This window comes from Lethenteron reissneri, chromosome 37, assembly GCF_015708825.2.
Source record: "Lethenteron reissneri isolate LAM-NWPU_2019-01 chromosome 37, ASM1570882v1, whole genome shotgun sequence".
Taxonomy (NCBI): domain Eukaryota; kingdom Metazoa; phylum Chordata; class Hyperoartia; order Petromyzontiformes; family Petromyzontidae; genus Lethenteron; species Lethenteron reissneri.
In genome coordinates, this window is record NC_083815.1 from 5,151,063 (window position 1) to 5,179,015 (window position 27,953).

The following is a 27,953-nucleotide window of genomic DNA, read 5'->3' on the forward strand; positions in this document are numbered from 1 at the left end:
CAAACACGAACGGACCGCTCGGCTCGTGCCACGCTCGGCTCGTGCCTCGGAGGCTTTTGTCGGCGTCTAAAAATTCCGGCGTTCGGCCAGAGAGCAGCCTCGGCTCATCCCGGCGGTGTCACATTGCCCACGGATTCCCAAACGACCTCCCAAATAGCCCGACGCAAATAGAAGACCACGACAGCGGTGCAATTTTCAAAAGATTTTCTCAGCTGTCGCCTCCCGCTATTGCCGCCGCTTGGCGAAGTCACCCGCAGCGTTGTTCTCACGCTGCAAGTGGGGTAACCCACGTGTCACCACCCCACCCTCTTGCCTAAGATAGAAGAAGGAACGCGCGCGAGCACGCCTGCACGCTGGCACTACTGGCAGACCCAGAGTCAGTATTACGCTCCGACTTGTCCGGCTCAGATGCGCGCCTTTTGACTTACACGCAGCAAAGCCGCGCGGCGTTCAGCGTCGATAGATTTGAGACCTATTGCTGAAACTTTGTGCCGCGTAGGGTGTCGGGGGAAAAAACCGCACGTGCGTTTTTATTTTTGGAAAAAGGTAGATTCGTAAGCGAATAACGTTAATAAAGTACGGCCAACATGGATGGACTTTTGTGTGGAAAGCAGAAAAGTAAAAAAGGTAAGATTGCTGTTTTATTTCGCTTACATACCTGCATGGCATGCGCGTGCCGAATTACCGCGCATTGCTCCAGCAAACTACGTGTACTGAATAAAAAAGTAAATAAACGTAAAGGCTAAAAGTCATTTCCTGCTCAATGAGCGTCGAGGCATCTCCTCTTTACAACCCTGAGCCAGTGATGGAAACAATTTCCATAAAAGTGTTAATCATTCTATTTAGCCGAGAAAAATAACGGGCTGAATCAAACTCCAACCGGTATTTGAACTCATACATTTTCATTCGCGGGCCGCTTTCTCTGCCACTGAGCCGCCTGGGACAGCGTTTAAATTGCAGTTGAGCACTTTAAAAGGAGGGCTATGTCATGCATTACAGAAGAGTTTCCTTTTTGACTAATTATCAGGTGATTACTTATTTAACAGTACGTTTGAAGGTGCCTCCCAGGGAACAAAAGTTACATTAGTGAGCAAGACGAGATGAAAAACAAGTACATATCGGTTTAATAAATATTTTATCTGACATTGTAGCACAGAAAGGACTTTTAAAGTTTCTTTTTTTACCCGACTAATGGGTTTTAGCATCGCGATGTATGATAACAGAAGCGATTCCGTTATCGTTTTGTTCTGAATGAGTACCACCAGCTCTCGTACAGTATAAACACGATTTCCCTGCATCTAGTCGTATTCTGTACCCTGCAAATATTTTAAGGGAGTCATGCATTTTTAATAAATGTTCGAATGCCTTAGATGAATTTTCTCCAGTAAAATATGACGCATTATTAAAATTACGTTTCCATGATGTATCATGTTTTACAATTTCTACTTATATTCAAGTGATGCTATATTGGTCCGCATGTCATTGGGTGACTGCATGTCCATCCAGAACGCTCTCAGATTAGTGATATCTCCTGCTGCAAGATAACCTCCCGTGGAAGGTGATATCATAGAACTACTTCTGAAATGTTTTCACGTCACCACCTAGCCACGCGAGGGGGTGTCCTTTCCCATTTGCCTTCATATTGATGTTCGTCTACATGGCAGGCGATTCAAAAGTTTATTTTTAATTCTCACAGCTGGAAGTTCTGTCAAATTAAGTGATAAGGAAACGTAATGATAGAGTTTTTTGACCAGTCATTCGTCGCATGCCTAAAACCATAAACTTAATTCTAGATTTCAAGTTTTCGTGACTGCAAGGATCCATACTTTTAGTTTTTTTCGGTAAAGTCAAGTAGGTAAAAAATAAAATAAATTAAAATTAAAACTAAATTAAATCACGACGTTTCGGAAGCAACACAAGCCTCCGTCTTCATATGGAACCGCCACAGCCAAAATTACTGTAGTGAATTATTCACTTTAATTTATTTTATTTTTTACCTACGTGACTTTACCGAAAAAACCATCAACTTACTCCGCTTGCGAACTCAGGCTAATAATTGTTGACTGAAACCCAGATTCTAACCCAGGATTTCAGTTGCGCTGGCTCAGGTGTCTGACTTTTGAACCACCTGGATACCTCCCAAATATTTCCACGTGATTGCCACACTGTCGTTATTAATATCACCGTGATAAAAAATTACTGCATTCAACCTTTCATTATTTACTTTGACGTTGATTTACTGTAATGCACGTTGTAAAATGCATCAGACACACCTCGAAGCAACGATTCATAAGTGACAGTGTTTGCATAATTAAAATATTTAAAGTCCAAGTGGATGTACATTCGAGCTAGTGTGATAATTAATTGTACGTAGCTATATATGGTAAACTTCTTTCACACGGAAATTAGCAAACCGTTCTGAATGTTGTCTTAAATTAAAGATAGCACTTTGCATGAATATCAGCGCTGATATAATACATCTAAACTGGCCTGATCTTCACGTTTCTTAACAAAAACATATATTATTTACGTACGTATGTATGTACTCATTGATTAGATAAATGGCAAGCGTATGTATGTTGCGTAAGATGCTACAATTTATCACTGAGCTGTGTCAATGCGGCAATTACGCATGCCGAATGCAGGTATGGAAAACAAGAGCAACATCAATTTCCGGCGAAACTTTCCGGATGCTGGGATGATGTAATGTTTATCACTCTTGAGACTCACAATGCAGTGTTTACCGGGTTGAGCTCCCTGTGTGAATGTTGAAACAATGGTTACTTTAATTAAATCCCCTCGCTTCATAGATCATCGGATTTTTGCAGGATAAATAAAGATTCTGATTCTGGGATGAAGTGTACGTATTCCCACCTCTTCCAAGACATCTGCCCAGCGTGGAAGAGTAGGCCAAATACCCTCTAGTGGAAAGCCTTCCGTCGGCATTGGCGTGAGCGAGCAATTGCAGAGCTGCACCTTTACCTTTATTATACTCTCCATCTCTGCTGACAGAGAATCCCACGAGAGCTATAAGGTGCAACTGACATTGCATTCCCCCCTTAACATCTGATGACACTGGTCAACACACTTTTTCTGCCATAAGGTATTCCAACGGTTTAAAGGTAATTTTGGGGTGCTGATTCCAAATCTGGCATCAGTTTTTGTCTATCACATCAGGTTTTTGAGATATCAAATATTGCATTTTCAATAAAAAACTGCAGAAGAAAAATATTAATTAAATGTGGATATCTACATAAAATGATATTATAAACACACTATCCTAAAAATACAGCACCATATTTTAACACTAAAGCAGTCACTGACTCGCAACAACTTGCAATCATAAGTGACAGAGTTAATTTCGGGTAAAATCAATGAAAATGGGGTATGCCGATAGCATAAAAATGAGATGTGATAGAGCAAATCTGAGAACAGATTTGGAATCAGCACTCTGAAATTAGTCTAAAACAGCTGCAAAAGTCCAGGCCAGAAAAAAAAATGTGTTGACCAGTGTGACCATTGCAACCGTGATTCTTGATTTTAAAAAAACCCACAATGGCACGATAAAGATACAGTGCTGCTTCAACTGCACAGTGGTCAGTGAACTCTGTGACCTGTGGTTCGATTTCCGGCCAGGGCTAACATCAGTGATGGCCCAGAACACCCACCAACAACCTTCTTGACACTGATGCACGGTCAAAACAATCCCCACGACCCACACGGCCTCAGGAGGCCTCTCATCCAGAAGTGGATTAAGAGAGGAGAAAATTGTGCTGTAAATTCTTAACATTGCTAATTTAAATTGTATATATATATATTTATATATCTCACAAGTGGCATGTCCTTATTAAGTGGCATTCCTTCCACACATATTAGTGACATTTATTTATGAACAAAACCTCAATATGTTTGTCAACATTTATTTTATGAAGAAGGGCCATTGGACAACATGTGATCTAATGTAGAGTATTGTTGGTCATCTTTAGGGCAGTGCTATTGACAAATGTGTTGAGTTATTTATTACGTGTGCTTGTGCAAACACACATGCATGTACATATATATATCTCTAAGGCAGGAAAGCTTTACCGAGTCTCAAGAATACACAGGTCAAAGTGAGTTCCTGTTCAATAAGCGGCGAGCAATTGCTCGTCTCCTGTTTACAACCTTCAGCCAATAGTGGACATTCCACATTCCTATGACGGCGAAGAGTCTATCCATCGGACAACCGATGTTGACTTCCCCATAAGGTGGCTCCTATTTATCGACCTCGAAGGGACGACGGTCCGAATCAACCAACCCAGCCCAAGATTCTAACTCACGACATTCCAGTCGCGAGACGTTCGCTCCAGGCTGGGTCGTTCTGTGAATGTCGTGGGATTGTGATTGTGATGGTTGGATGTGTGTGGGAGGGGAGCATGTGGGTGGGGGGCGGGGGAGGCATTGGGTGGGTGGGTGGGGGCGGTTGTAGGAGCCATCCCAAGACAGGGCTCTGCCTGCGATACGACACGAAGCGAGCTCCGATCACGTTCACCGGCCGTCTCCAGGGAAGCCTCCTCCTCCTCCTAATTGGCCGTAGTTGTCGGTCATGGTTGATGCGCTCGGATGCCTTGGCAACGGCATGCGGCAAGCGAGCGGCGCTGGCAAGGCGAGCCAGGTGTGCCTTGCACTCGCTCCGGCTGCATTCAGAGCAGCCGGAGCTGATGCTGCTGCTGCTGGCTGCTGATGCTGCTGTCGCAAAGAATCGTCGAAATGGATTGCCGCATTTGCTGTAACGGTGCGTAACGGTCATAAACAGTGTCCTTCGGGCTTTACGCAGCAGCAGCAGCAGTGGCTGCAGTTTTACACGGGCGAAAAATACATTTGGGGGGGGGGGAGTGTGAAAAGATTTATAGCTGAGATGGAAATGGCATTTAAATACAGCTGTTCGGCTACGTATAAAATGGAGCTCAATTAGGGAGTGATCTGGGGGAAGATGCGTGACAGCTTGAGTGCGATGATGTTAAACAGTGTTAAGTGTGATGGAAGAGCAAATTACATTTTCTTTCCCATTTTTGCGGCAAATCGTTAATGTGGTGAATAATGTGTAAGTACTTATCCATGTTTTTGCTGGCAATTATGGAACACCAGCGTAGCGTTCGATAAGTTGATAAGTATTTATGAATGTGTGATGTAATGTCAGCTGCGACTTCCTGCTGAATTGTACCAATTTTGCAAAATAAATCAGCAAAGCATAAAATAATTGGTTTTATCTTGCAGAGAAAAATGTAACAGAAATAATAACTGCTGTGGAATAAAATATATATATTTTTAAATGTATCCGTCAGTATGTCAATGAAATGTAAATTTCAGGCAAAATTGGTTGAAATAATTTTACGGACTTATTGTATTAAAATTCTACAGTTAAATGTTCTCACTCGTGCTGTATCATTGTGAATTGTCAGGCTGTGGTGCACTCAGTTGTAGCTATTCTACTCTTGTGAGTGGGAATGTTTGGGAGCTAAATGTCAATGTTCGAGGTTTGCTAGCCACAAGAGGGCTTCAGTAGAGAGTTCGTGTCGTTTCGCTCTTCCTCCTCCGTTGAGTACAGTGGTTCATGATACGGCCCAATAGTTTGGGTTTCATGGCCACAATCGCACTGCCGAGTCTTACATTTTCAATTGTTGAAGGAAATAATGTGATTATGTTCCAGGAAATGCTGAATTGTGAAAAAAAATGTAGCTTTCAGTCGCTGGTACCTTTTCCGTGAACTCACTGTATCATTCAAAATGTAACAAAGCATATATGGATCTGTGGAAATTATGATGCTGAGGAATAAGATAAATCCCGATTGTCAGTACTTGAATGAAACTGTATTAATTAAATCTTGATTTAAAGCTTTCGTGACTGCAGGGATTCATATTCTTGGTTCTTTCGGTAAAGTCACGTCGAAGGGAAATGATAAAATAATATAAATATGAAACAATAAAAATTCTCACGACGTTTCGACTGCAACACAAGCAATCGTCATCAGGTGTGAAATCCACAGCAAGAACATTTTCATTCTATTAATATTATTTTATTATTTCCCTTCTACGTGACTTTACCGAAAGAACCAAGAATATGTATTAATTAGCGTAAAATAATTAGCAAGGAGAGTACACGAATTTTGCCAAACAGAACCTTGATCAACTAATGACTTTAACGTCATAATGTTGTGAACTGTAAGGCTCGGTAGCATTATTGTTAGTTTGAAAATGCTGAATTGTAAAAACGCAGACTCATTTTTCGTTTCGTTTGCCTTTCCGTGAACCCGGTCAACGACACGCCACGTCCCGCGCTCGTGGAATTATTCACAGCGACAGCGGAAACCACCCCAGTGGCACAGCTTGCCACACGGGCCTCCACAAATTAGCCCGGAAAATGCTGCTCACCATCACTGCGCTGGGACGACGGTGCTAACCCATTACGGGGGGTGGGGGGGCTAAGCAGAAACTGCACACTTTGTACGCTGGAGCAGCTACGCAACTTAAATTGTATTCCCGTTGTGTGAAACGGTCGCGTTGATTTTTTCTCGTTACAATTGTATTTTTTTTTGTTCTATAAATGTTTTTTTTTGTCACACACACATATATATAGGTGTATAAATAGGCTACGACTTTGAGCAGATTTTTGTTGCGTGGTACTTTCCACTTTTTATTTTTGTTATCTTCATGAAACGGGGGGGGGGGGTTGCCCTCGCTTTTGACTTCTGGCTCGCTCGGGGGCTTCCCTCTGCCACCGCTGCCCATCTCATGGACGGACGTGACCCTCGGCTCCCCTCCACCCCCCTCTGCTCCTCTCCAGTCGCAGAGCTCCAGGAAGAGGCGATGAAATCAACTGGCTCAGCGCTCTCCCCAACAAGCGAGGAAATCAACCAAGAGGGCGCCCGACTCGGTAATGTTGTCATCCACCAGTGGGACGAGGCTTCTCTTCATTTCCGAGGTCACTGGCGTCAGAGATTGCTCCGCTGCCGTGCTCTGTGCCTCTCCGAAGTGTATGTTTTTTTTTTGTCGGGTCGTCTCACGTGTGTCCGAAGATTCGCTCTCAGCCCACTGGGGAGCTTCTTCAGGAACTAAAAATTCAGCAGTAAAATCTAAAAAAAGCCATCAGAGAGATTTTGTTTTTAATACCCCCAATTGTTAAATAATAATCAATGGGAGGGAGCACTTCGTTGGTGTCGCATTGGTTCGTACACTACGCAGTGAACCCGATGGCCCGAGTTCATGTTCCTAACCATGGTTCGCTTCAGTGGCGAGTAATATCCGAACTCGTCTTTGTTCTTCCCATCCTTCACCAACCTGGCACTGACCGGCATCCCCACGTGACTGATATGGCATTGGGAGGCCTTCTTCCAGCAGCATAATTGACAAATGGCTGTCAGTAAAAAAAAAAAGAACACGGTTTGTCTATTTGCATTAATAATGATTTTTTATAGAGTCACTTAAAGTAATACGCAACTCAAAAAGTCTACAGCTCACAAATTATAAACACGGAATTGGAGTGTGTGTCCTTGGTTGTTCGGCATGACTTTTACATTTCATTAGTGAGAGAATACTAAAAGTTTGGGTCAGGCGTGTCATTATGGCACTAGTGATGTCACTGATGCCATTCCAATAGACTTCAATACATCGACGCATTGATGCCGTGAACATCTTTACAAAGCTCACAGACCCTGGTTTTAATATGTTGCCATTGACGAAGCTTAAAACTTGTCAGACAGCCTCATCAACATAGTCTATCTACAGTACATTACTACAAGGTAAGATATATTCCTTTTTTGGGCTTGCATCATCATTTGAAATACCTGCTTACGTAAATTATTTCCAAATTTAATTGCCATTTGCTGTTGTATATTTAAAACATATTTTTTTATGTTTAATATTCCAGCAACAAGTCACCTCGAGACTCATATCACATTTAAAAAAGAAAACGCAATTCCATTGCACGTCTTCAGCAAATTGAGGAATGCTGCCACAGTTTCAGGGTTGGCAAAATTTATTCGCAATGCATTGGGTGCCATTTCGATCTCCTGGCGTGGCAGTTGAAACATTGAGCAAGTTTCATAAACAGCGCCCCCCCCCCTCGCCCCGATGTAATAACCATGCACCACGGTTATTACATCGGTAGGTCACATGGTGGGGGAAAGTCTGGGTACTCCCACCCCTTCCAGGACATCTGACCAGCATGGAAGAGTAGGCCAAGGTACTCTGGAGAGGAGATCTCCTGGACCTCCGTCTAGTGGAGGCCCTTCCTCCTGCAGTAGCCTGAGAAAGCAGTTGCAGGGCTTTAACCTTTACCTTCCGCAAAACTTAATTTACTTTTGTTTATTTGAGAAAAATGCAATTCACTTTGTTTCTTGGAACAATTCAATTCACTTTGTGTATTGGAACATTTCAATTAACTTTTCTTTATTGGAGACACCCAAGGAGAACTGCTGAGGGACCATGTGCGCAATTCACTTGTTGGCGGAAGGCCGCTTACATCTGGCGGATAGCGCTGTCCGTGAGTATTTACGTCGGCTCCAACGAGCACGGAGCATTCCGGAATCAGAATAACGTAGACATGAGGAATCCGACGAGCTATGAAGTAATTAATAATGCAGTTTTTTGGGGTTAGATCGCGTAAATACAGGGTGCTTAAATAAAATATTTTAACACTTCTGAGAATTTGCAACAATGCTGCAAGAAATGTGCCTCTAGAGACCACCTGGAGAAGATTCCAGGCGCGTGTTGACAATGATGGCGAACAAGTGGAGACTCTTTGACTTTTTGAAGCTATTAACATTACATTTGTTATCATGTTACAGTGTGTTATCCGTTATTTTGCCATTAAAAACGATAGTCACATTTAAGTGTTAACATTGTTTTGAAGCATTCTGTATATAAAGGTGTCGTTAAATCCGCCGCCACCCAACACAGAAAATTAGTAAGGTTTGTCACGTAAACAGAACATGCCATATTCGTGGTTCTTTCGGTAAAGTCACGTATATAGAAACTAAAAAATAAAAATAATAAAATAAAAATTTTCAATGAAAATAATCAATTGAAAATAATAAAAGCAAAAAAAACCCACAACAGAAGCGGCCTTCATCAGGCGGAGAGAAAAAAAATATGCCAATTCTTTACTAGTACAGCACAACCAAGTGTGTTGGAGGGCAAAGCCACAATATTTGCATTCTGAGTACGACGTTTCACCAGTAATTACAACTAGCTTCATCAGGCGACAGCCAGATTTGTGGAGAAATCCTCCTGTTCCATTCCTTGAATAGAGGGAGAGATGTAATTACGTCACTTGTGTGCCCTTCTTGCACGAAGTGAGGGGGGGATTAATGAATGCATATAAATGACTATGGGTATTTATTGCCATTTGGGTTATTTATATGAAATAATTATCAATAATTTTAGAATATACACTTTTACTTATAGACGAAGAATGTGGCTTGACACACAAATGAAATTTTGATTTAAAACTTTCGTGACTGCAGGAATTCACATTCTTTGGTTCTTTCGGTAAAGTCACGTAGATAGAAAAGTAATAAAAAAATAAAGTGAATTAAAATAATGCAAATAAAATACAAACAATAAACAACAAAAAAACATTACGAGACCTTTTTGCCAGTAACAAGATAGAGTAATAGGGTTTTACCCTTTTATCTGGCACCAAAACTGACATCTTTATGCAAGGGGTCATGTTTGCAATAACCACAACACTTGCAGCCAAAATGCAAACAAAAAGAGACAACTCTAATGTAGACTGTTCTTAATCGGAGTGAGTGTACTGGCAGTCTATATATAGACCACCTGGAGAATATATATAGACTGCCAAAATATTATTAAAATTAATATTTTCTTTTTATTATTTGTATTCACTTTATTTTTTATACATTTTTTCTATCTACGTGACTTTACCGAAAGAACCAAAGAATACGCAATTGAAAATGACCACTCCATTACTATCCCAGAATGCTGTTTGTCTGAGTACATCCAGCACCATGAAAAATTATCAGCAGGGTCCCCCTTATGTCGCCATCCGAGTTCCAGTCCTAATTTGTTGGCAGACTGTGGCCGAGTAAACACCACTTGATGATTACCTAAATGATGACCCAGTTCCTTCAATTGTCTGCAATGCACGTGTGCAATCATGGAACTGAGTGGCAATGGAGCAAAACAATCGACCTCTCGACACTGAAGCATGATATATAAACACATCGCACCTCAAATGTTGAGAAAGCTTTCAGATTGAATTACACCGTTTAACGTTCATTCGTGAATTGTAATTTGAAGAGGGCGTAAGGACGATACAAATTGGATTTCACTGGAAGATTTAAAAAAAAATCTGTTTATTAAAACGAGGCAGCTGCTTGCCAAGGGAGAAATAGGCAGGCAACCTTTGACCTTTAAAATTGATTAGTCATGCGGATATTGCCCCGGTGGTGCAGGTTGTAATTCCTGTGCGCTGGTTTGTGGTAATCAGGGTCATTAGGAGGTGACAGCAGAGAATCGAGACACAGGTTTAGAAGGTGGGAGAACCTTTTGTTAGTACGTCTCTGTGTGTGACGCATTCTGTGTTTTAAAAGCTAAATCCTGTCAGTCAGGTTGACTGAGTACAGTGTCATCCCATTTGGTGAGAGCTCTTTCATTGCACAGATGTGTCAATCATTAGTAATCCCGTTTGTCCCCTCCCCACACACCCCCCTTTACTGGGTTCCTTTATTAGCTTACTTGATATTTTTTATTGCAATTCGATATCTTGACAAAGCACAAAATTGGCAATGTTCTTCGCTAATTTAATTAGCTACACGTGTCTATTTCATGCAGTGTCTTTCCACCCTCGAGGCTAAGGATGGAATGCGATGCGTACAAAAAGTAAATCGCACTTGACTACAAGTGTATGCATGTTGGATTACAGGTCTTGTTGATCTTTTTTTAAGTATGAATGTTTTATTTATTATATCTTCAATGGTTAATTGTTTAATCATGCACGTTTTTTTAACTCACCGCTGGCGAGCATAGGTCGATATACCTGAAAAACGACAAGCAGTCAGCAACAAACTGCACTTTTAATGTTGCCATGGATACTAATGTAACACTTTTCTTGAATTGAGCAAAAATTAGAAAAGTTTCGGGAAAAGAGACGATGAGAGGAGAGCATTTCAAATTTGAGCCGTGAGAGGAAAGGCACAGAAAGAGAAGCGTTGTGACCTGCAGTGTGGTGAGTGGGTGAGTGTGTTGTTGTGACCTGCAGTGTGGTGAGTGAGTGAGTGTGTTGTGACCTGCAGTGTGGTGAGTGGGTGAGTGAGTTGCTGTGACCTGCAGTGTGGTGAGTGGGTGAGTGTGTTGTTGTGATCTGCAGTGTGGTGAGTGGGTGAGTGACTCGTTGTGACCTGCAGTGTGGTGAGTGGGTGAGTGTGTGTGTTGTTGTGACTTGCAGTGTGGTGAGTGAGTGAGTGTATTGATGTGTCCTGCAGTGTGGTGAGTGGATGAGTGTGTGTGTTGTTGTGACTTGCAGTGTGGTGAGTGGGTGAGTGTGTGTGTTGTTGTGACCTGCAGTGTGGTGAGTGGGTGAGTGTGTTGTTGTGACCTGCAGTGTGGTGAGTGGGTGAGTGTTGTTGTGACCTGCAGTGTGGTGAGTGGGTGAGTGAGTTGTTGTGACATGCAGTGTAGTGAGTGGGTGAGTGTGTTGTGACCTGCAGTGTGGTGAGTGGGTGAGTGAGTTGTTGTGACATGCAGTGTGGTGAGTGGGTGAGTGTGTTGTTGTGACCTGCAGTGTGGTGAGTGGGTGGGTGTGTTGTTGTGACCTGCAGTGTGGTGAGTGGGTGGGTGTGTTGTTGTGACCTGCAGTGTGGTGAGTGGGTGGGTGAGTGAGTTGTTGTGACCTGCAGTGTGGTGAGTGGGTGAGTGTTGTTGTGACCTGCAGTGTGGTGAGTGGGTGGGTGTGTTGTTGTGACCTGCAGTGTGGTGAGTGGGTGAGTGTGTTGTTGTGACCTGCAGTGTGGTGAGTGGGTGAGTGAGTTGCTGTGACCTGCAGTGTGGTGGTTTAAAAATATTGCACCATTGTTTCAACTACCATGCAGGGAGATAGAACCGACAACCTCTGCCTTCCAAGTCGAGTGTGATAACCATTCGACCAGTGTAGCACACCCATTCACTCTAATGTTGCATGAAATAATCGATTATTGAAACGAATAATGACCCTGAATAGTGTCTATTCATCAAACCACTGGAAGCAATTTAATTGTTACCAGTAAGGAGATAGATCATCATGCTCCAACTCAGGATTCAGAATGACGATGATCATGATGATGATAATGGTAATACTGATGGCAATGATGATGGTAATGATGGTCTATACTTTTCATTGTTTTTTTTTCAGAAGAGAATGAGGAGCGTAGCATCATCAATCCAAAGCACAAAGACGATCCAAAGCTGCAGGAACTGATCAAGGTGAGCACGATGCATGACACACCCATATCTCATCCGCAAGTGTCCAAAGTCATAAGAATTCCAATGTGGGCCAGTGACAGTTTAAAAAGTTGGAGAAGGAACACATTGTGAAAACGAAAGGGAATCAATTAGGATTGAAAGGTGACACGAGCCAAAATCAATGCTTTAACCTGCGCGCACTTCAGTCACATCACTGTTGTGGGGGTGCTTGTACGTTACGGCATTCGCAGACGCTGATGTTTCGCAGGTTCCTTATGTAATAGTGCTTAATCTGTACTTTCAAGTGGACCTTTATGTGGAATATTAATCCACTTAGTAATCTCTTAGAGTGCGCCTGAGCATGTGTGTGCGGTCTGAAGCTTACTGGAACAATACCAAGTGGGAATAGATATAATACAGAAGAGGGAAAAAACACTCTTGCCGCTGTGCAGGATATTCATACGAACAGCCCGTCAATCCATCGCTGGCTGAGGGCCTCCCCCCACACACCGTGCCGGTTTGTTGACCATACTTCACCACGCTGGTCAACGCGGGTCGGTGAAGGATGCTTCATATGAGCTATTGATATCTCCGTGCTGTTAATCTGGTAACTTTGGCTCATTTATGAAGATCATATACACGTATGGTTTACATTTTGCTATCCTCAATTCGCAGGTTCTCATTATCTTTTGTGTTAAATAGCTACAAAGAAGACATTGTTATATAAGTAAAGGTGTTCTGCTTTGAGACGAAATTAAATCCACAGAATAAAACCTTTCTTATGAAGAATAAAGTTTGTCTAAAATTCCATGGGTAACTGTCGACTAAACTAACACTGATTTAAAACAGATTTTTGGGATAGGCCACTGAATTACCTGGACCCAAGTTTCTGTCGTAAAACCCTCCACCACCTGACAGAGCTAAGCAAGATGAATGTGTCGCTCATGCACGTGTTTAACAACTCGCCAACTGTATATTATTGTTTATTCTCACACGGTAAACTGAGCGACAATTATCACGATAATGTGGCCAGCTTAGTATATGTGGCCAAACTAAAAAAAAAATGTTGTTAATCGTAGCATTGGCTGCGAAAGCCACCGTTTTGAGTTAAACAAAGACTACCAAGTTGAGTTGTTTGATATATTTAAGTCAGTCTGGAAAACTAACCTCTTTAAACTGGCCTCTTCCCGCATAGTTTTGCTCGTTTATGATGGTTCTGTTTATTTCCTGTTTTCCATACACAGCACGCATTGGAATCTAAGGATGAAATGCGCCTTACAGTAATAATTATAATGTAAATTATAATAATTATAATGTAAATTATAATGTAAATTATAATAATTATTAATTATAATGTAAATTACAATTATAATTCCTGTACGACGACCAAAACAAAACAAGGTAATGGAGCTCTTTTTCAGAAGAAACCTGACCACAATATCTCAACGAAGTGGCTTTTATTCTTTGGGTCTTTCGGTAAAGTCATGAAGATGGGTTCAAAGAAAATAACTAAAAACTACAACGTTTCGATCACTGAAAGACCCAAAGAATATTAATTCCTGCAGTCACGAAAGCTTTAAGTCAAGATTGAAGTGGCTTATCATGTGGAAATTGATAACAGCCAAATACTCTAAATACATGATTCTAAATGTGGAGAGAAATACCTGGCAGACCAGGAAAAAAATCCACGTGACCTCGCAGAGAGAGAACACGCAAACTCCAAATAAACGACAATGATCAGGGTCGGGATCGAACCCACGACCTCCTGCTACACCAGACAAGGTGGTTAACATTTCACCACCTTTGGAACCCAGATGACCACGGCCTTCCCCGTAGGCCCCACGAAACTAACGCCGGTCCCAGCGCAGGTTCTCAAGGACTGGATCAACGACGTCTTGGTCGAGGACCGCATCATCGTCAAAGACCTGGAGGACGACCTCTACGATGGGCAAGTCCTGCAAAAGCTGCTCGGTAATTGAGAGGATGCGTCGGCTCCACACCGTGCCCTGCACCGACGCAGCGACGCTCCCAGCGGGTGCCGAACGGCAGAGCCAGTTGAGCGATTCGTTATCGCAAACATGTGCGAGTCGCGTCCGTGTTCGCTGCTGCTTGTTTACGCGTGCGTGCATTACTCTCACGCCCCACACGACCCACCACCGCGCGCCCCCTGTTTATACGCAGCCATGCCAAATGTAAAAAAGAACAGATCAAAGCGAAATGTTAACCACCTCGCCTAGTGTGCAAGAGGTCGTGGGTTCGACCCCGACTCTGATGCCTGTATATTTGGAGTTTTCTTGTCTCTCTCCCCGTGTTCGTGTACATTTTTCTCCGGGTCCTCCGCGTTTTCCCTCCACATTTGCAAACACTCGTTTAGAGTATTTAGCTGCTATACATTTCCGCACAATCAGCCGCTTCGTTGAGCTATCATTTGTGATAGCCAGGTCGTGTTTGAAAAAAGAGTTATATAGCTGAGTGAGTCTTACCTGGTAAAATAATTTGTACATTTTTTTTTAAGTGTTATAGTTTATTCCCCTAAGGCAGCGCTTGTAAAGACCGGTCCTCGCGAGCCGTAGCTCCCTACCCCTCGTCCTAACGGTGCGTCTCCGCTCATCGCCGCAGAGGCCCTGGAGCACAGGAAGCTGAACGTGGCCGAGGTGACGCAGTGCGAGATCACGCAGAAGCAGAAGCTGCACATGGTGCTGCAGGCCGTCAACCAGACACTCAAGCCCCAGCAGTGGGGGGGCGGCGTCAGGTGGTCTGTCGAGCGTACGTAACGGCAACGAGCGTTGTCGTGTTTTACTTTCCCCGGGCAACTTCCCGCCTCCTCACCCGCCACGCACCCGGAGTCATTTGAGTTTTGTTAAGAGAACAAACGGCAGATTCGCATTTTTATGAAATGACCGAAATAATTGCGTTACCTTCTTGGTTCTTTTGGTAAAGTCACGAAGAATGGAAATAATAAAATAATAAAGATAAAACATAATAAAATAATTCTCACGACGCAAGCAGCCGTCCTCAGGTGGAGAGCAGGTCTGTCGAGTAGACAGAGTCTGCTCTCCACCTGAGGACGGCTGCTTGCGTTGTGGCCGAAACGTCGTGAAAATTATTTTATTATGTTTTATTTTTTTTATTTTATTATTTCCATTCTACGTGACTTTACCGAAAGAACCAAGAAGATGAATCCCTGCAGTCACGAAAGCTTTAAATCGAAATTTAATTGCGTTACGTCAACACGACTGCTGCGGTGTGACGATTAGCACGCTGGACTTGCAGTCCACAGGATTTAAAGGTTCGATCTCCTGGTGTGGCAGCTGGAACAATTGGGGGAGTTTTTATTAAATCTGCCCACCTCTGTTCACCCAGCTGTATGAATGGCTACAATGTGGTTTGCGGTATCGGCAGCCCGCTTGCTGTGGGTAAAGTGTAGGTATTTCCACCTCTTCTAAGATGTCTCGCCAGTGTGGAGGAGAGTAGGCCAAATACATTCTATAGCTCTCTAAAGCTCATTGCAGTGTCCCTCTCGCCAGCAGTGGCACGAGCGAGCGATTTCAGGGCAGCACCTTTACCTGTTTTACTGCAAATCTCCTTGGCAACTTGCCCAATTCTTCTTTAGTAATTGAGACGTGGCTACGTTTTCACGAAAAAAAATTACAAAAAGGAACTAACTCATCGATATATGAATCGGACCTAATATTTGTTTTCTACTAATATTGATGCACAGTCCTATACATCGATCTGATGCTGGATGTAGTGTCAGTTACGGAGGATCGTTTGAGCATACTTCACCAGGCTGGTCAGTGCGGGTTGGTGAAGGTACGGACTGGAGGAGGGGGTGGAAGAGGATCCAGGATCGGTTCAGATGTCACTCGCCACTGATGTTAGCCGTGGCTGCGAATAAAACTCGGCTTGCCGGGTGCACATATGATTGGCACCTGTCCTACTTTTCCGATGATGAGTCCTCTATGTGAGGCAGGTGTCCTAGGAAATATCTAAGTCTTTCAAGGAAGTTAAAAGTTCAGTTTTTGTCAGCTGTCTGATAATACACCAATCAACACAATTCAATTATGTATGGTTCTCCCCTCATCCGATATTGAGAGATATCCTTCTTGTCATATGGTCTCACTTTTCTTGTATCTCAGAGATCGGAAGCTGTGCCCCCCCCCCCCTTCGCTAGGCCCAATATATTGAGTGCAATAACATTGACCAACTAATTAAGTAAATACAAATTCGCTCATATTCACATCGTGTTCATTCGCACGCGAAACGCTGCATGGGGTGCCCGTGGCTGATTTGTCCCGCAGTGATTCACTCGAAGCACGTGGTCGCTATCCTGCACCTGCTGGTCGCGCTCGCAATTCACTTCCGCGCCCCCATTCACCTGCCAGACCACGTGACGGTGCAGCTCGTCGTCGTCCAGGTGAGTGTCACCCACAGGTATCTCATGGATGTGTACGTGTGGGAGGCTTCACATCTCACACCCCCCCCCCCCCCCCCAAAAAAGATTTGGGTACCGTACACGCTACGGAACTTTGATGCTGCTGCTGCGGGTGTCGCGGTGGCGAGATGTTAACTCCCTCGCCTGGTATGCAGGAGGTCTGCATGTTACTCCCCTGTGGTCGCATGAGTTTTTCTCCGGGTCGTCTGGTTTCATACCCCCCCCCCCCCCACATTTATAAAGATGCGTTTAGAGTATTTGGCTGCTATAAATTTCCACGTGATAAGCCACTTCGTTCAGCTATCATTTGTGGGCACGTGGCTTCTGAAAAAAAAGCTATACAGCTCAGTCGACCTTACCTGGTAAAATAAAATAAATAGTTTATAATGGTTAGCAACAATCTAGAGATCGCCGGTTCAATCTGGCAGAGTGGCAGTTGAAAGACACAATTGGGGCAAGTTTCTTAAACCCCCCCAAACCCCACACTTTTGTTGACAAAGCAGTATAAAATGGGGAACGCCAACGTTATAGTCGATCGGCAGGCCAGCGTGTAGTGGGGTAAAATGTGGGTACTGTACTTCCAAATTTTCGAAGTCTGGCCAGCGTGGAATCGAGAGGCCAAGTGCCCTCTAAATGGGGCGGGCAAGTCTCTTGCACTTCCACTAGTAGGAGCTCTTCCGCCAGCAGTAGTGCGAGCAAGCAATTGCAGGGATGCACTTTTATAACGACTTTTCATGGTCAACGCGAGAGCCAATTGCAATCAATTCCGCAAGCATTCTGAAGCCAAGCACTTGCATTCGGTTATGGAGGCTACCACCTCTGGTTGGGAGTGTTCTGTATGAACTGTTCAATAACATGTTCAGTTAATCTTCTTGGTTCTTTCGGTAAAGTCACGTAGAAGGGAAGTAATAAAATAATAAAAATAAAACATAATAAAATAATATAATAATGTAGTTTTATTTTTATTTTATTTTATTACTTCCCTTCTACGTGACTTTACCGAAAGAACCAAGAAGATGAATCTCTGCAGTCACGAAATCTTTAAATCGAAATGTTCAGTTAAATGAGCGTTTTCAACATAATTTACCCAAGGAACTTACAAACAATACAATTGGAATGCTCCTTATACCAACCAAAATTTTAGAATAATAATATAAAAAAATATATATATTTCTCAATTATGAAAATGTATGTGTTTAACCTACTACTACTATTATTTTGAATACACTCTATGCTTACTTGTTACAGAAACGTGGAGGGAAAGTACTCGTGCAGAAATCACAGGAGGTTATAACGACCACCATGGAGTAAGAGCACACACCTCCACCATAACATCACGACTATGATGATTTATCTAGGAGACGCTGAGACTCTTTGTCAGGAGGATCCTGTCTTGGGACGTGTGACCAATTCAATTAATGAGCGTTTGTAATAAGGCTGGACACCGTAGAAGCTGGAGAAAATGTACACATTACGAGGGAGTGACACTCAACACGTGGCACAGATTGCAGAATCTGTTGGTGCACTGCCATCAGGTAGCCACCTCGCAGACCAAGCCTGGTATCCCAAGCAGCCTCTCATCCAAAATACTCGTCAGACTCGAGCGTGCTTAGCAGAGGTCGCAAACGGGTTTTGATTCCTTACCCGTACCCGGCCGCACCAGGGTCGCAATCGGGTACCCGTACCCTACCCGATACCCGGCTACCCGTACCCGGCCGGGTATCGGGTAGGGTACGGGTAGCCGATTGCGACCTTTGGGATGAAGCCATGTTGCAGGCGCAGGTGGGTTGATTCTAGGAACTTGAATTGTGAGAAGAGACAAGACGTTGGGAAATGAGTAACAAATGGTTACTCACCAGTGACTCACGGCCTACCCGTACACGGCCGCACCAGGGTCGCAAACGGGTACCTGTACCTGTACCCGGCCGGGTACGGGTATCGGGTAGGGTACGGGTATGGGGTACCCGATTGCGACCTCTGGTGCTTAGCCTCCGAGACCGCGACGAGATTAAGCGACGTGAACCGGGACGCAGGGCGCAAAGCGGGGGGGTCACAGGTCGCGTAGCACGGGGGCTGACATTCAGCGGCGGCGGATGAACGGGTGCTGTTTGTACAGACAGGAGATATTGACTGTGGTTATATATTCGGTGGTGAAAGCCTGCGGGAGGCTTGAGATGCAGCGAGAAGGTGGGGGTCACGCAGACTCTCGGCCCAGCTTAGCTGTCGAGATGGGGCACATTTAGGGCAATGTGGCCGCAGGAAAAAGTTGAAAAGGTAAAATGTCTCTAGCTATTTAATGTGAGGCAGAGTGCTAATTGCCATTCATGGTCAACATTTTGAAATAATTGCAGTAAACAAAACCCATATTAGACAACACTACAAAGTATGTTTTTGCTTTATTTTTGTGTATTTTTGGGGGGATATTTTTCATTGAGCCGTAAGGATACTGATAGCTAGCATCGATATTTTCACGTCCACCCATCCGTAAATCCGTAGAACACTGATTAGAGTTTTCATGAAAACTACAAACCCCACGAGCCAACCGTTATGAAATGTATATGACACAGCTGACCAAGAGCAATCGTTTTTGGGCAAGTTGTATGCAGAGTAAATGTATACCTGGGCCTCAATTCCAGCCAATTCCAGCCAGGGCTGTCTGGGTCAGTGATGCAGAAAATATTCCCACTCCCTGCACACCACATCTTGTATACCAATCACTGTGGCTGTGGCTACCAGCCACGTGCTGCCTACTCCAGCCTGCTCGCACCCAGAAAATATTAATTTGTTAAAGTATTCAACATATTTATGTGTACACATACAAGAACATAGACTAGGAATCACAGAACAACATTGAGGGTTGCTTAGTGGACTAGCGCGTCAGCTTGTATTTTAATGAGACACAATCCAGCATAAATATTTAATTTAACAAAAATCAATGCATTAACCAAGGGCCCAGTATTACACACTCGCAGCTTGTTGAACCTCTAAATGTAATCGAATTCATTTTGGTAACATTTACAACTTGTGCTTGCAGATCGATGGCCGGTCACTTTGGTAAGTGGCGCACAGAGAACCATTTGCCCGGCAACGCACGGCCGCCACACCGCAATCTCGCAGCGCTTAATCCCTTTGGCGGTAACGTCGATTAATTTGTCTTCCATGCAGAGCGCGACGCTTTCGATACCTTGTTCGACCACGCTCCGGACAAACTCAACGTCGTAAAAAAGGTAATTTTTTAAATCAGCCTCCCAGAGGTACGGCTAAAATGTCAATTGCTTGAAATATTATCGGTCGGTTTAACACGGTGTGATGATGAACATGGTGTCAGAAAGGGTAAAATCTATGTTTTATACTTTGATACTGGCAAAAAGGTCCCATTTTGTAGCTACTCACCCCGAGCTATCGATGCTCTGATAGTGGCATTGTCCTTGTGCTGTCCACCTTTTGGCGTTCTCTAGTGTGACTCTGGTATTTTAGTGCCAGAAAGGGTAAAACCTACTCTTATTTTTTCACACGTTTGGTGAGTTGGGCAAGGTTGTAGGACCTTAGCAGAAGAGACGATGGGAGAGAACTCCGACATTAACCATTTTAAGAGTTTTAGAACTTAAGAGTTCATATTTCAGTGTCTTGCAGATAATCTTTCGTGATTTTAATTGAGGATATTAAGAGAAATAGCAGAACATTAATTTTACATTATTGAAATCGTTCAGAAATGTATTGTTTTTCTGAATTAGAATACGTGACATCTGTGACCATAATTAACATCAAGTTTTCTTTCAGTCTCTCATCACCTTTGTGAACAAACATCTGAGCTGAATTAGAATAAGTGTTATCTGTGACCATAATTAACATCAAGTTTTCTTTCAGTCTCTCATCACATTTGTGAACAAACATCTGAGCAAGCTGAACCTGGAGGTCACGGAACTAGAGACCCAGGTAAGGTGCTATTACAATCACTATTACAGGTGTTACAGATGCTATTACAATGACTACTACAAGTGTTGTAGGTGCTATTTACATAGACTGTCATAGGTGCTATTACAATGATTATTACAGGGGTGGCCAAAGCTCCTGACCCTACAAGCAGGTACACCAAAATATGGATACAACCGAGTGTCGCAAGGCACACATCTATCACGTGGGGTGATCACATGGGGTGGTCACGTGGCCAGTTCACTCAAGGTGGTGGCCAACTGATTATCAAAGTCGCTAGGTATCGTGCGAAAGAAGTTCAACATACATGCATACATTGAATGTAAAAATCTGCGGGATAAATCCCTGGGAGTACCCATGTCTGGCTCCGGTGACACAGACGAGTGGCCTGGGCCGCTGCTGCTTCTGCAGATGTTTTTCTTATTTCCCACAAAGTTGTGTTATAAAATGTATTGCATTACCTAAAACCGCACTTTGACTGCCCAAGACCCTCTTACGGCTCACAAGCTGCGGTTTGACCACCCCTAGATATTTTGATATGGCGTGCGATTGCAAGAAGTCCGTGGCCTGGGATAAAAGGAGCGGCCATTATAAAAGTACATTTACAGCCACAAGTTTAGTGCATTATATATTTTAACTAAATATTATCTCAGGTAAGAAATATTACTTTAGGTAAAGAGAACAAACTGACATAATTAATTTTGGAGTGGATACTGATAAAACTGAACAAGAACAACTGAGGAAAGGAAGTAATGGGAGAATGTGGGGGAGGCTTTTGCCCACAGGTGAGACGTTATAGGCTGACAACGACCTTCGCAGAGCTTTCCAGCAAAATATAAAAAAGCATGTAATTTGTTATTACAACAACAAGGAGGATTCCATTAGAGAAATTCCAAGCAAATCTGGAGGGAAACCCACACCACACAGGATGTAGACCTTGATAACTTTCCAACTGTCTCCACAATGCAGGAATCACTTGCGTGGAGAGTAAATGTACCGGTGACACTACAGTTACGTGTGAAGCGTTTACACGTTTAGGGATTCAAGCATTGCAACGTCTAAGGAACCCAGTGCATCTCACTCAGAGGTCGCAAACGGGTTTTGATTCCTTACCCGTACCCGTACCCGGCCGCACCAGGGTAGCAATCGGGTACCCGTACCCGTACCCTACCCGATACCTGGCTACCCGTACCCGGCTGGGTATTGGGTAGAGTACGGGTATCGGGTACCCGATTGCGACCTCTGGGATGAGGCCATGTTGCAGGCGTGGGTGGGTTGATTCTAGGAACTTGAATTGTGAGAAGAGACAAGACGTTGGGAAATGAGTGACAAACGGTGACTCACCAGTGACTCACGGCCTACCCGTACCCGTACCCGGCCGCACCAGGGTCGCAAACGGATAGCCGTACCCGTACCCGGCCGGGTACGGATACGGGTAGCCGGGTATCGGGTAGGGTACGGGTATCGGGTACCCGATTGCGACCTCTGATCTCACTACAGCGTGGCCACATAGAAAATAACGCGGTTTCACGGGGGTCATTCATTCATTGTGTTCGACGACACCACACACTATTCAGTTTGCCCCCTTGTATCCCTGCAGCACGAAAGCCAAAGGTGCACCCAGACTCCGGTCAGTGTGGGGGCCATCCTCTTAAACTCCGTTGCCGTTGTCGTTGCCCACGCAGTTTGCGGACGGCGTGTACCTGGTGCTGCTCATGGGTCTGGTTGAAGGCTACTTTGTTCCCCTCTACAACTTCTTCCTCACCCCAGACGGCTTCGAGCAGAAGGTGAGAACGCGACACCTTTAGGGCCCATCCAGTATCATCGTGGCGTTCATTTACGGCATTGATGATGATAAAATGAAGTACTTGCATATATACTGCGACCGTTACGTGGCCAAATGGTACAACATTTGCCACTTGTTGAAGATGTTCACGGTGCAAATTCAGCGGCCGCCCTCATTATTACCGCGGTGTTTAATAACTGAAATACTACGCACCCCCTCTACTGCACAGTGGACATTAAAGATGCCCTTGATGTCATCCGCAAGAGTAGGCCCTTGTGTGCCGGCGTCAAGAGTCCAAATTTGCCAACTCCCAAAATTGCACGCAAATTGCTGAATTGGGATTATACAGAGTACTCATCGCATCGCCCCCTTCTGGTAGGCAAGTGTCCTGGGTCGCTCTTGCAAATGAGACTATTACCATCCCTTGAAGTTCCCACCCGGTTACACAAAAGTGCCCATAATGTAACGAGACATCCCAGAGCGCGGATCTTTAGCCTCGGGGAACCCCTAAGAGCACCTTGTCCATGATGAGAACATTCGGATGAGCGATTCATTGGTTGCATTTCTATGCCTGTGGCTAAACGCTGAGATCAACGTGTTACGTAGGTTATCACAGTCAATAGGATTCACGATAAACAAATTAATTGTACATCAAAGATGAACGGTTTGCAAATTATAAAGAAAACTAAAATCACAAAAAGTCCAAAATCCCAGCAGGTAACACCCAACAACTTCCAATTCCTGCTTATCCCACAACCCACTGCCTACATTAATTAAGTAACCTAATAACGAAAGCCAATGGTCTTTACCGATCAATTCTGCTTTGCGGCAATGCCCCAACGTAACCTAACACTCACTTTGAGAGTGACCCTTCAACAAGCGGCAGGAAGTGCATCGAAATATGTAATGATTAATGCAAACCGGGAAGCCTTATCGAGTTTCAGTTCCTGTTCCAGTGCAAGTCTTGATTTAAATCGTGCTCTACGATTTCCCTTGACAACAGCTTCCTCGACAAGAGGACGATGATACTGGGACAGAGGATGGGGGGGGGGGGTAGAGGAGGGGGGGTAGAGGAGGGGGGGTAGAGGAGGGGGGGTAGAGGAGGGGGGGTAGAGGAGGAGGGGTAGAGGTAGAGGAGGTGTGGTAGAGGAGGGGGGGTAGAGGAGGGGGGGGGGTAGAGGTAGAGGAGGGGGGGGGGGTAGAGGAACCCACGTGGCTGATGTCCCACGACTGCCTGGCCGCTGACCTCTGCACAGGTGCACAATGTCTCCTTCTCCTTCGAGCTGATGCAAGACGGCGGACTGTGCAGGCCCAAGGCTCGGCCAGAAGGTGAGAACACACAAAGATCCCCCGTGTAGCCTTAACAGGCTGTTGGGGCAAGTGCTGTTAGCGAGCAGCACCTATGAAGGCCGCCACTGTGGGACACGAGGGGGTGGGGTGGGCAACACCGCCTCTATTTCCCCAGTGGCGATGTTTTCACGCACCGCACCGGGTGCTCATTTGAGGTCGAGTCGACCTAAGCGAGGCCCAGGAATCGGTGCAGACAATCGTCACCGGTGTTGGCCATGAGCGCTCTAACCACTACGCTACCGCTCCCCTGCGTTGTAGGTACGGCATCGCATAGACGACTCGCTGTGTTCACCGTGGGTATAGGCGGATGTGTGAGCAGCAGCAGTGGCGATCTGAGCGTGCGGGCGATGGGGAGCGATTGCACGACCACCCCCCCACATACCCCCTTTATTATTTGGTGCAATTGTGAACAATAGCCATATCAGACATTAGTACACCCAATCGGTGTAATCATTGGTTCACTACCGCTCAAAGACTCGGTCTCTACGAGGCGTGCGGTGAAGTTAGGAGATGTTCGTGTGTATGTGCGCACTCAGGGGGCATTTGAAGGCCCAGAGGCCATAATCGGTGATTTCGCTGACATTGTGTTCATCAGGGAGGCCGTTTACATATCCGGAAATCAGAGTCGAAGGAAGGGAGCGTCTGTCCAGAGACAATCTTCTGGCAACTGGGTGGTGGAGCGAGGGCATGGCTTGGCAGCAGTCCCCCACTTTCAGCATTCATAAAGTTGGGGTTTTTTTTTACCAGATAAAAATATTACATTTATTGTAGGGCCATATTTAAGAAGTTTGAAATATTAGGATTGCTCCTGTCCCACCCCCTCTTCCTTGGGGAAGGTTTTAGATCTGCCTCCGGCGAACAAGGTCGGATACGTGTGAACGTCAATGATAATGACAATTAAACCGTGCAATACACAGAGGACTGGACCAACAATGAAGAGCAAACTGTTTTAAACGGGGTGGATGAGGCAGGACCGGTGGGAGGTGGGAGGGGGAATGCTTGACTGTGCTTTACAAAATATGCGAATGTTCGTGAGATTTAGATGGCAATGCTCTTATGTGAAATTATCGGATTTGTAAGCATCTACAGAGGTGACCACTCAGTGCAAATACCACACTGGGTGCGGGCGGTTAATCGGTGAGGACGACCGTGTTGCCGATGGAATATGCAACCTTGTACTGCGATTTCAAACTCGGCTTTCAAGTGTGCGCGGAGGGTCACCTGTGACATTATATTCGTGAGGCTTTTTCCCATATCTGCATTGGGTACACCACACGTCGAAGGCTACAACTCCAAAGTCTGAACGTGGCAGTTTTGTTTTTATCATCGCGTTCACGGACGACTCTGGAGTAGAATCCGATTTAAAGAAAGCGTTTCTTATTTGTGTGCATTTCCCTTGGGCGCATCAGTAAATTCTGTAAATTCTGTTATCGGCAACTTTGTGTTCACATTTTCTGTGCCCTCTGCGAATCTCACCCGTGTGTGGAAAAAACATAATTGCCAAACTTGACCTGTGGTTCACACAATGCAGACACAATAAAACGCCTCTAAGCAACATTCAAGTAATATAGGATTTTGGGTGAGCCAGAACGGCTACCCAACACTTCGAAATAATGGGGGGGGGGGGGGTAGGGGTAGTAAAAATAACATGTAAACCTGTGCAGATATTATAACCTTTGACCTGCGTTGAACTCATTGCAGATAGTGTAACCTTTGACCTGCGTTGAACTCATTGCAGATATTATAACCTTTGACCTGCATTGAACTCATTGCAGATATTATAACCTTGGACCTGCGTTGAACTCATTGCAGATAGTGTAACCTCTGACCTGTGTTGAATTCATTGCAGATATTGTAAACTTTGACCTGCGTTGAACTCATTGCAGATATTATAACCTTTGACCTGCCTTGAACTCATTGCAGATAGTGTAACCTCTGACCTGTGTTGAATTCATTGCAGATATTGTAAACTTTGACCTGAAGTCCACACTGAGGGTTCTGTACAATCTCTTCACCAAGTACAAGCACCTAGAATGAAGGCATCCGTGTATCAGTATATATCTGTGACCAGGTAAGAGACGAAGGATGAATATGTATATCAGATAAATATTTTATAAGCGAAACCGAAAATTGCACCCAGCACCTCCTGAAAATAATGCAGCCTGCTCATTTTTTGGGAATGTTCGTGACAACAACAACAATCAATTACAGCCCTTTGTCAATCGTCAATTCACTGCTGGATGATTTCCTCCCCGTGATGTGTCGGTGGTCGTGGGCATTGATTGAACACACATCACCACGCTGGTCAGACCAGATTGGAGAAGCCGTGCAGGCCCCAGCACCGGCTAAGATAGTATGTGCCACTGATGTCAGTCATGGACAGGAATTGAACTCAGGAAGCCGGTTTCAGTGCACACTGCGCTAACAACTGCATGCCATCACGCCCCCTAATTCAGGATTAAATGCGCAAAATATTGTATTTCTAAAAAAATATAAAAATCTATTTTTTAATAAAGGTAGAATAACACTGATAATTGCTTTTTTACCCTTTTGGCGTCATCTGGTCCAACCCATGTGAGACTAGGCTCTAAGGAAAGCTGTCTCGGGTGTGGACCAATCAACTTCAAGGACAGTGCACATTATCAGAGTTATGTTTTTTGTTTGCATTATGACTGCAGGTATTGTGGTCTATGCAAACATGACTCCTTGTAAAAAAAGGTGTCAGTTTTGTTGCCAGATAGAAGGGTAAAAAAAACAATTATCATATTTTTTACTGGCATATGAGGTTCAAATGGTAGAATAAACTAGTTTCAAATTGTTGCATTTCTCGAAACGGGATGCAAACAAATCGGAATCATTTGCACATTGAACCTCTAGTCTCTGCCACGACTCGCAGGAAAGATTCAACAACACACAGAGAGAGGTGAGCTGCTCACAAGCAGCTGGAAGACACAACTCCCATCATGCATTGCATGCAAGTCGTGTGACAACCACATTGGACGCGAATTGTACAATGCGCTCAGTCTTGCCTAAACCCACCGGCTCGATGGAGCCGGTGGCCTCTATTATTATTTAGGCCAGTAACTTAAAAATAGTTGAACATGTGGCCATCCCAGGCAAACCTCTGTGTGTTGGTAAATCTGCTTGTTTCGAACATGGGACACATTTTACTGGCGTGATGGATGTTCTCACAATCCACAGAAAGCGTTGGATTTGAACTTGCACATTCACTTACCGGTAACATTATGATGACAGTTTTACAAAGCGTTTGTGTGGAAGATAGTCTATCTCGTCATCCCATCCACTTTATCATAGAAAATTATCCTTGAGCTTCCATACATGTGCAATGCTCGGATTTACCCGTCTGATAATACATTTGGCCACAATACTTAACCTTCTTCTTGTTCCTTCGGTAAAGTCACCCATCTTTTCTCCCAAGCACATCCTACCGTTACTCCCTGCCCCACCCCCCAGCTACAACCAGCCCTAGCCCAATCACTCCCCCAACCGCTACCACTATCCCTATCACTACCCCAACCCCTATCACTACCCCAACCCTATCACCACCCAAACCCCTATCACCACCCCAACCCCTATCACTGCCCCAACCCCTATCACTGCCCCAACCCCTATCACTGCCCCAACCCCTATCACTACCCAAACCCCTATCACTACCCAAACCCCTATCACTACCCCAACCCCTACCACTACCCCAACCCCTATCACTACCCCAACTCCTATCACTACCCCAACCCCTATCACTACCCCAACCGCTACCACTACCCCAACCCCTATCACTCCCCCAACTCCTATCACTACCCCAACCCCTATCACTACCCCAACCCCTATCACTACCCCAACCCCTATCACTACCCCAACCCCTATCACTACCCCAACCCCTATCACTACCCCAGCCCCTATCACTACCCCAACCCCTATCACTACCCCAACCCCTATCACTACCCCAACCCCTATCACTACCCCAACCCCTATCACTACCCCAACCCCT

The 27,953-nt window shown here is 44.6% G+C and overlaps 1 protein-coding gene across 3 annotated transcripts; it reads left to right on the forward strand.

The window, feature by feature from the left end:
• The first annotated feature begins 184 nt into the window (after positions 1–184).
• Positions 185–27,953, forward strand: LOC133351540 (beta-parvin-like). Of its 3 annotated transcripts, none has more exons than XM_061566836.1 (13): positions 185–627; positions 6,823–6,912; positions 12,391–12,461; positions 14,309–14,411; positions 15,060–15,206; positions 16,742–16,857; positions 18,124–18,182; positions 19,910–19,929; positions 20,041–20,102; positions 20,743–20,811; positions 22,494–22,595; positions 23,851–23,923; positions 25,905–27,953. In XM_061566836.1, exons 1-13 carry the CDS (start codon positions 588–590, stop codon positions 25,979–25,981), a joined length of 1,029 nt encoding a protein of 342 aa, XP_061422820.1. In that variant the 5' UTR covers positions 185–587; the 3' UTR covers positions 25,982–27,953. The 3 variants fall into 3 exon arrangements, with proteins under 3 accessions (XP_061422820.1, XP_061422819.1, XP_061422821.1); XM_061566835.1 differs by lacking the exon at positions 185–627 and adding an exon at positions 4,664–4,774; XM_061566837.1 differs by lacking the exon at positions 185–627 and adding an exon at positions 4,945–5,083.

What these genes read in the sequence shown, in the direction of transcription:
- LOC133351540 (XM_061566835.1), top strand. Translation starts at nt 4,723, where the DNA reads ATGCTGCTGTCGCAAAGAATCGTCGAAATGGATTGCCGCATTTGCTGT. An exon ending in TTGCCGCATTTGCTGTAACG is followed by an intron (nt 4,775 to 6,822) that starts GTGCGTAACGGT and finishes GCTCCTCTCCAG; the next exon opens with TCGCAGAGCTCCAGGAAGAG. An exon ending in ATCGATGGCCGGTCACTTTG is followed by an intron (nt 19,930 to 20,040) that starts GTAAGTGGCGCA and finishes TCTTCCATGCAG; the next exon opens with AGCGCGACGCTTTCGATACC.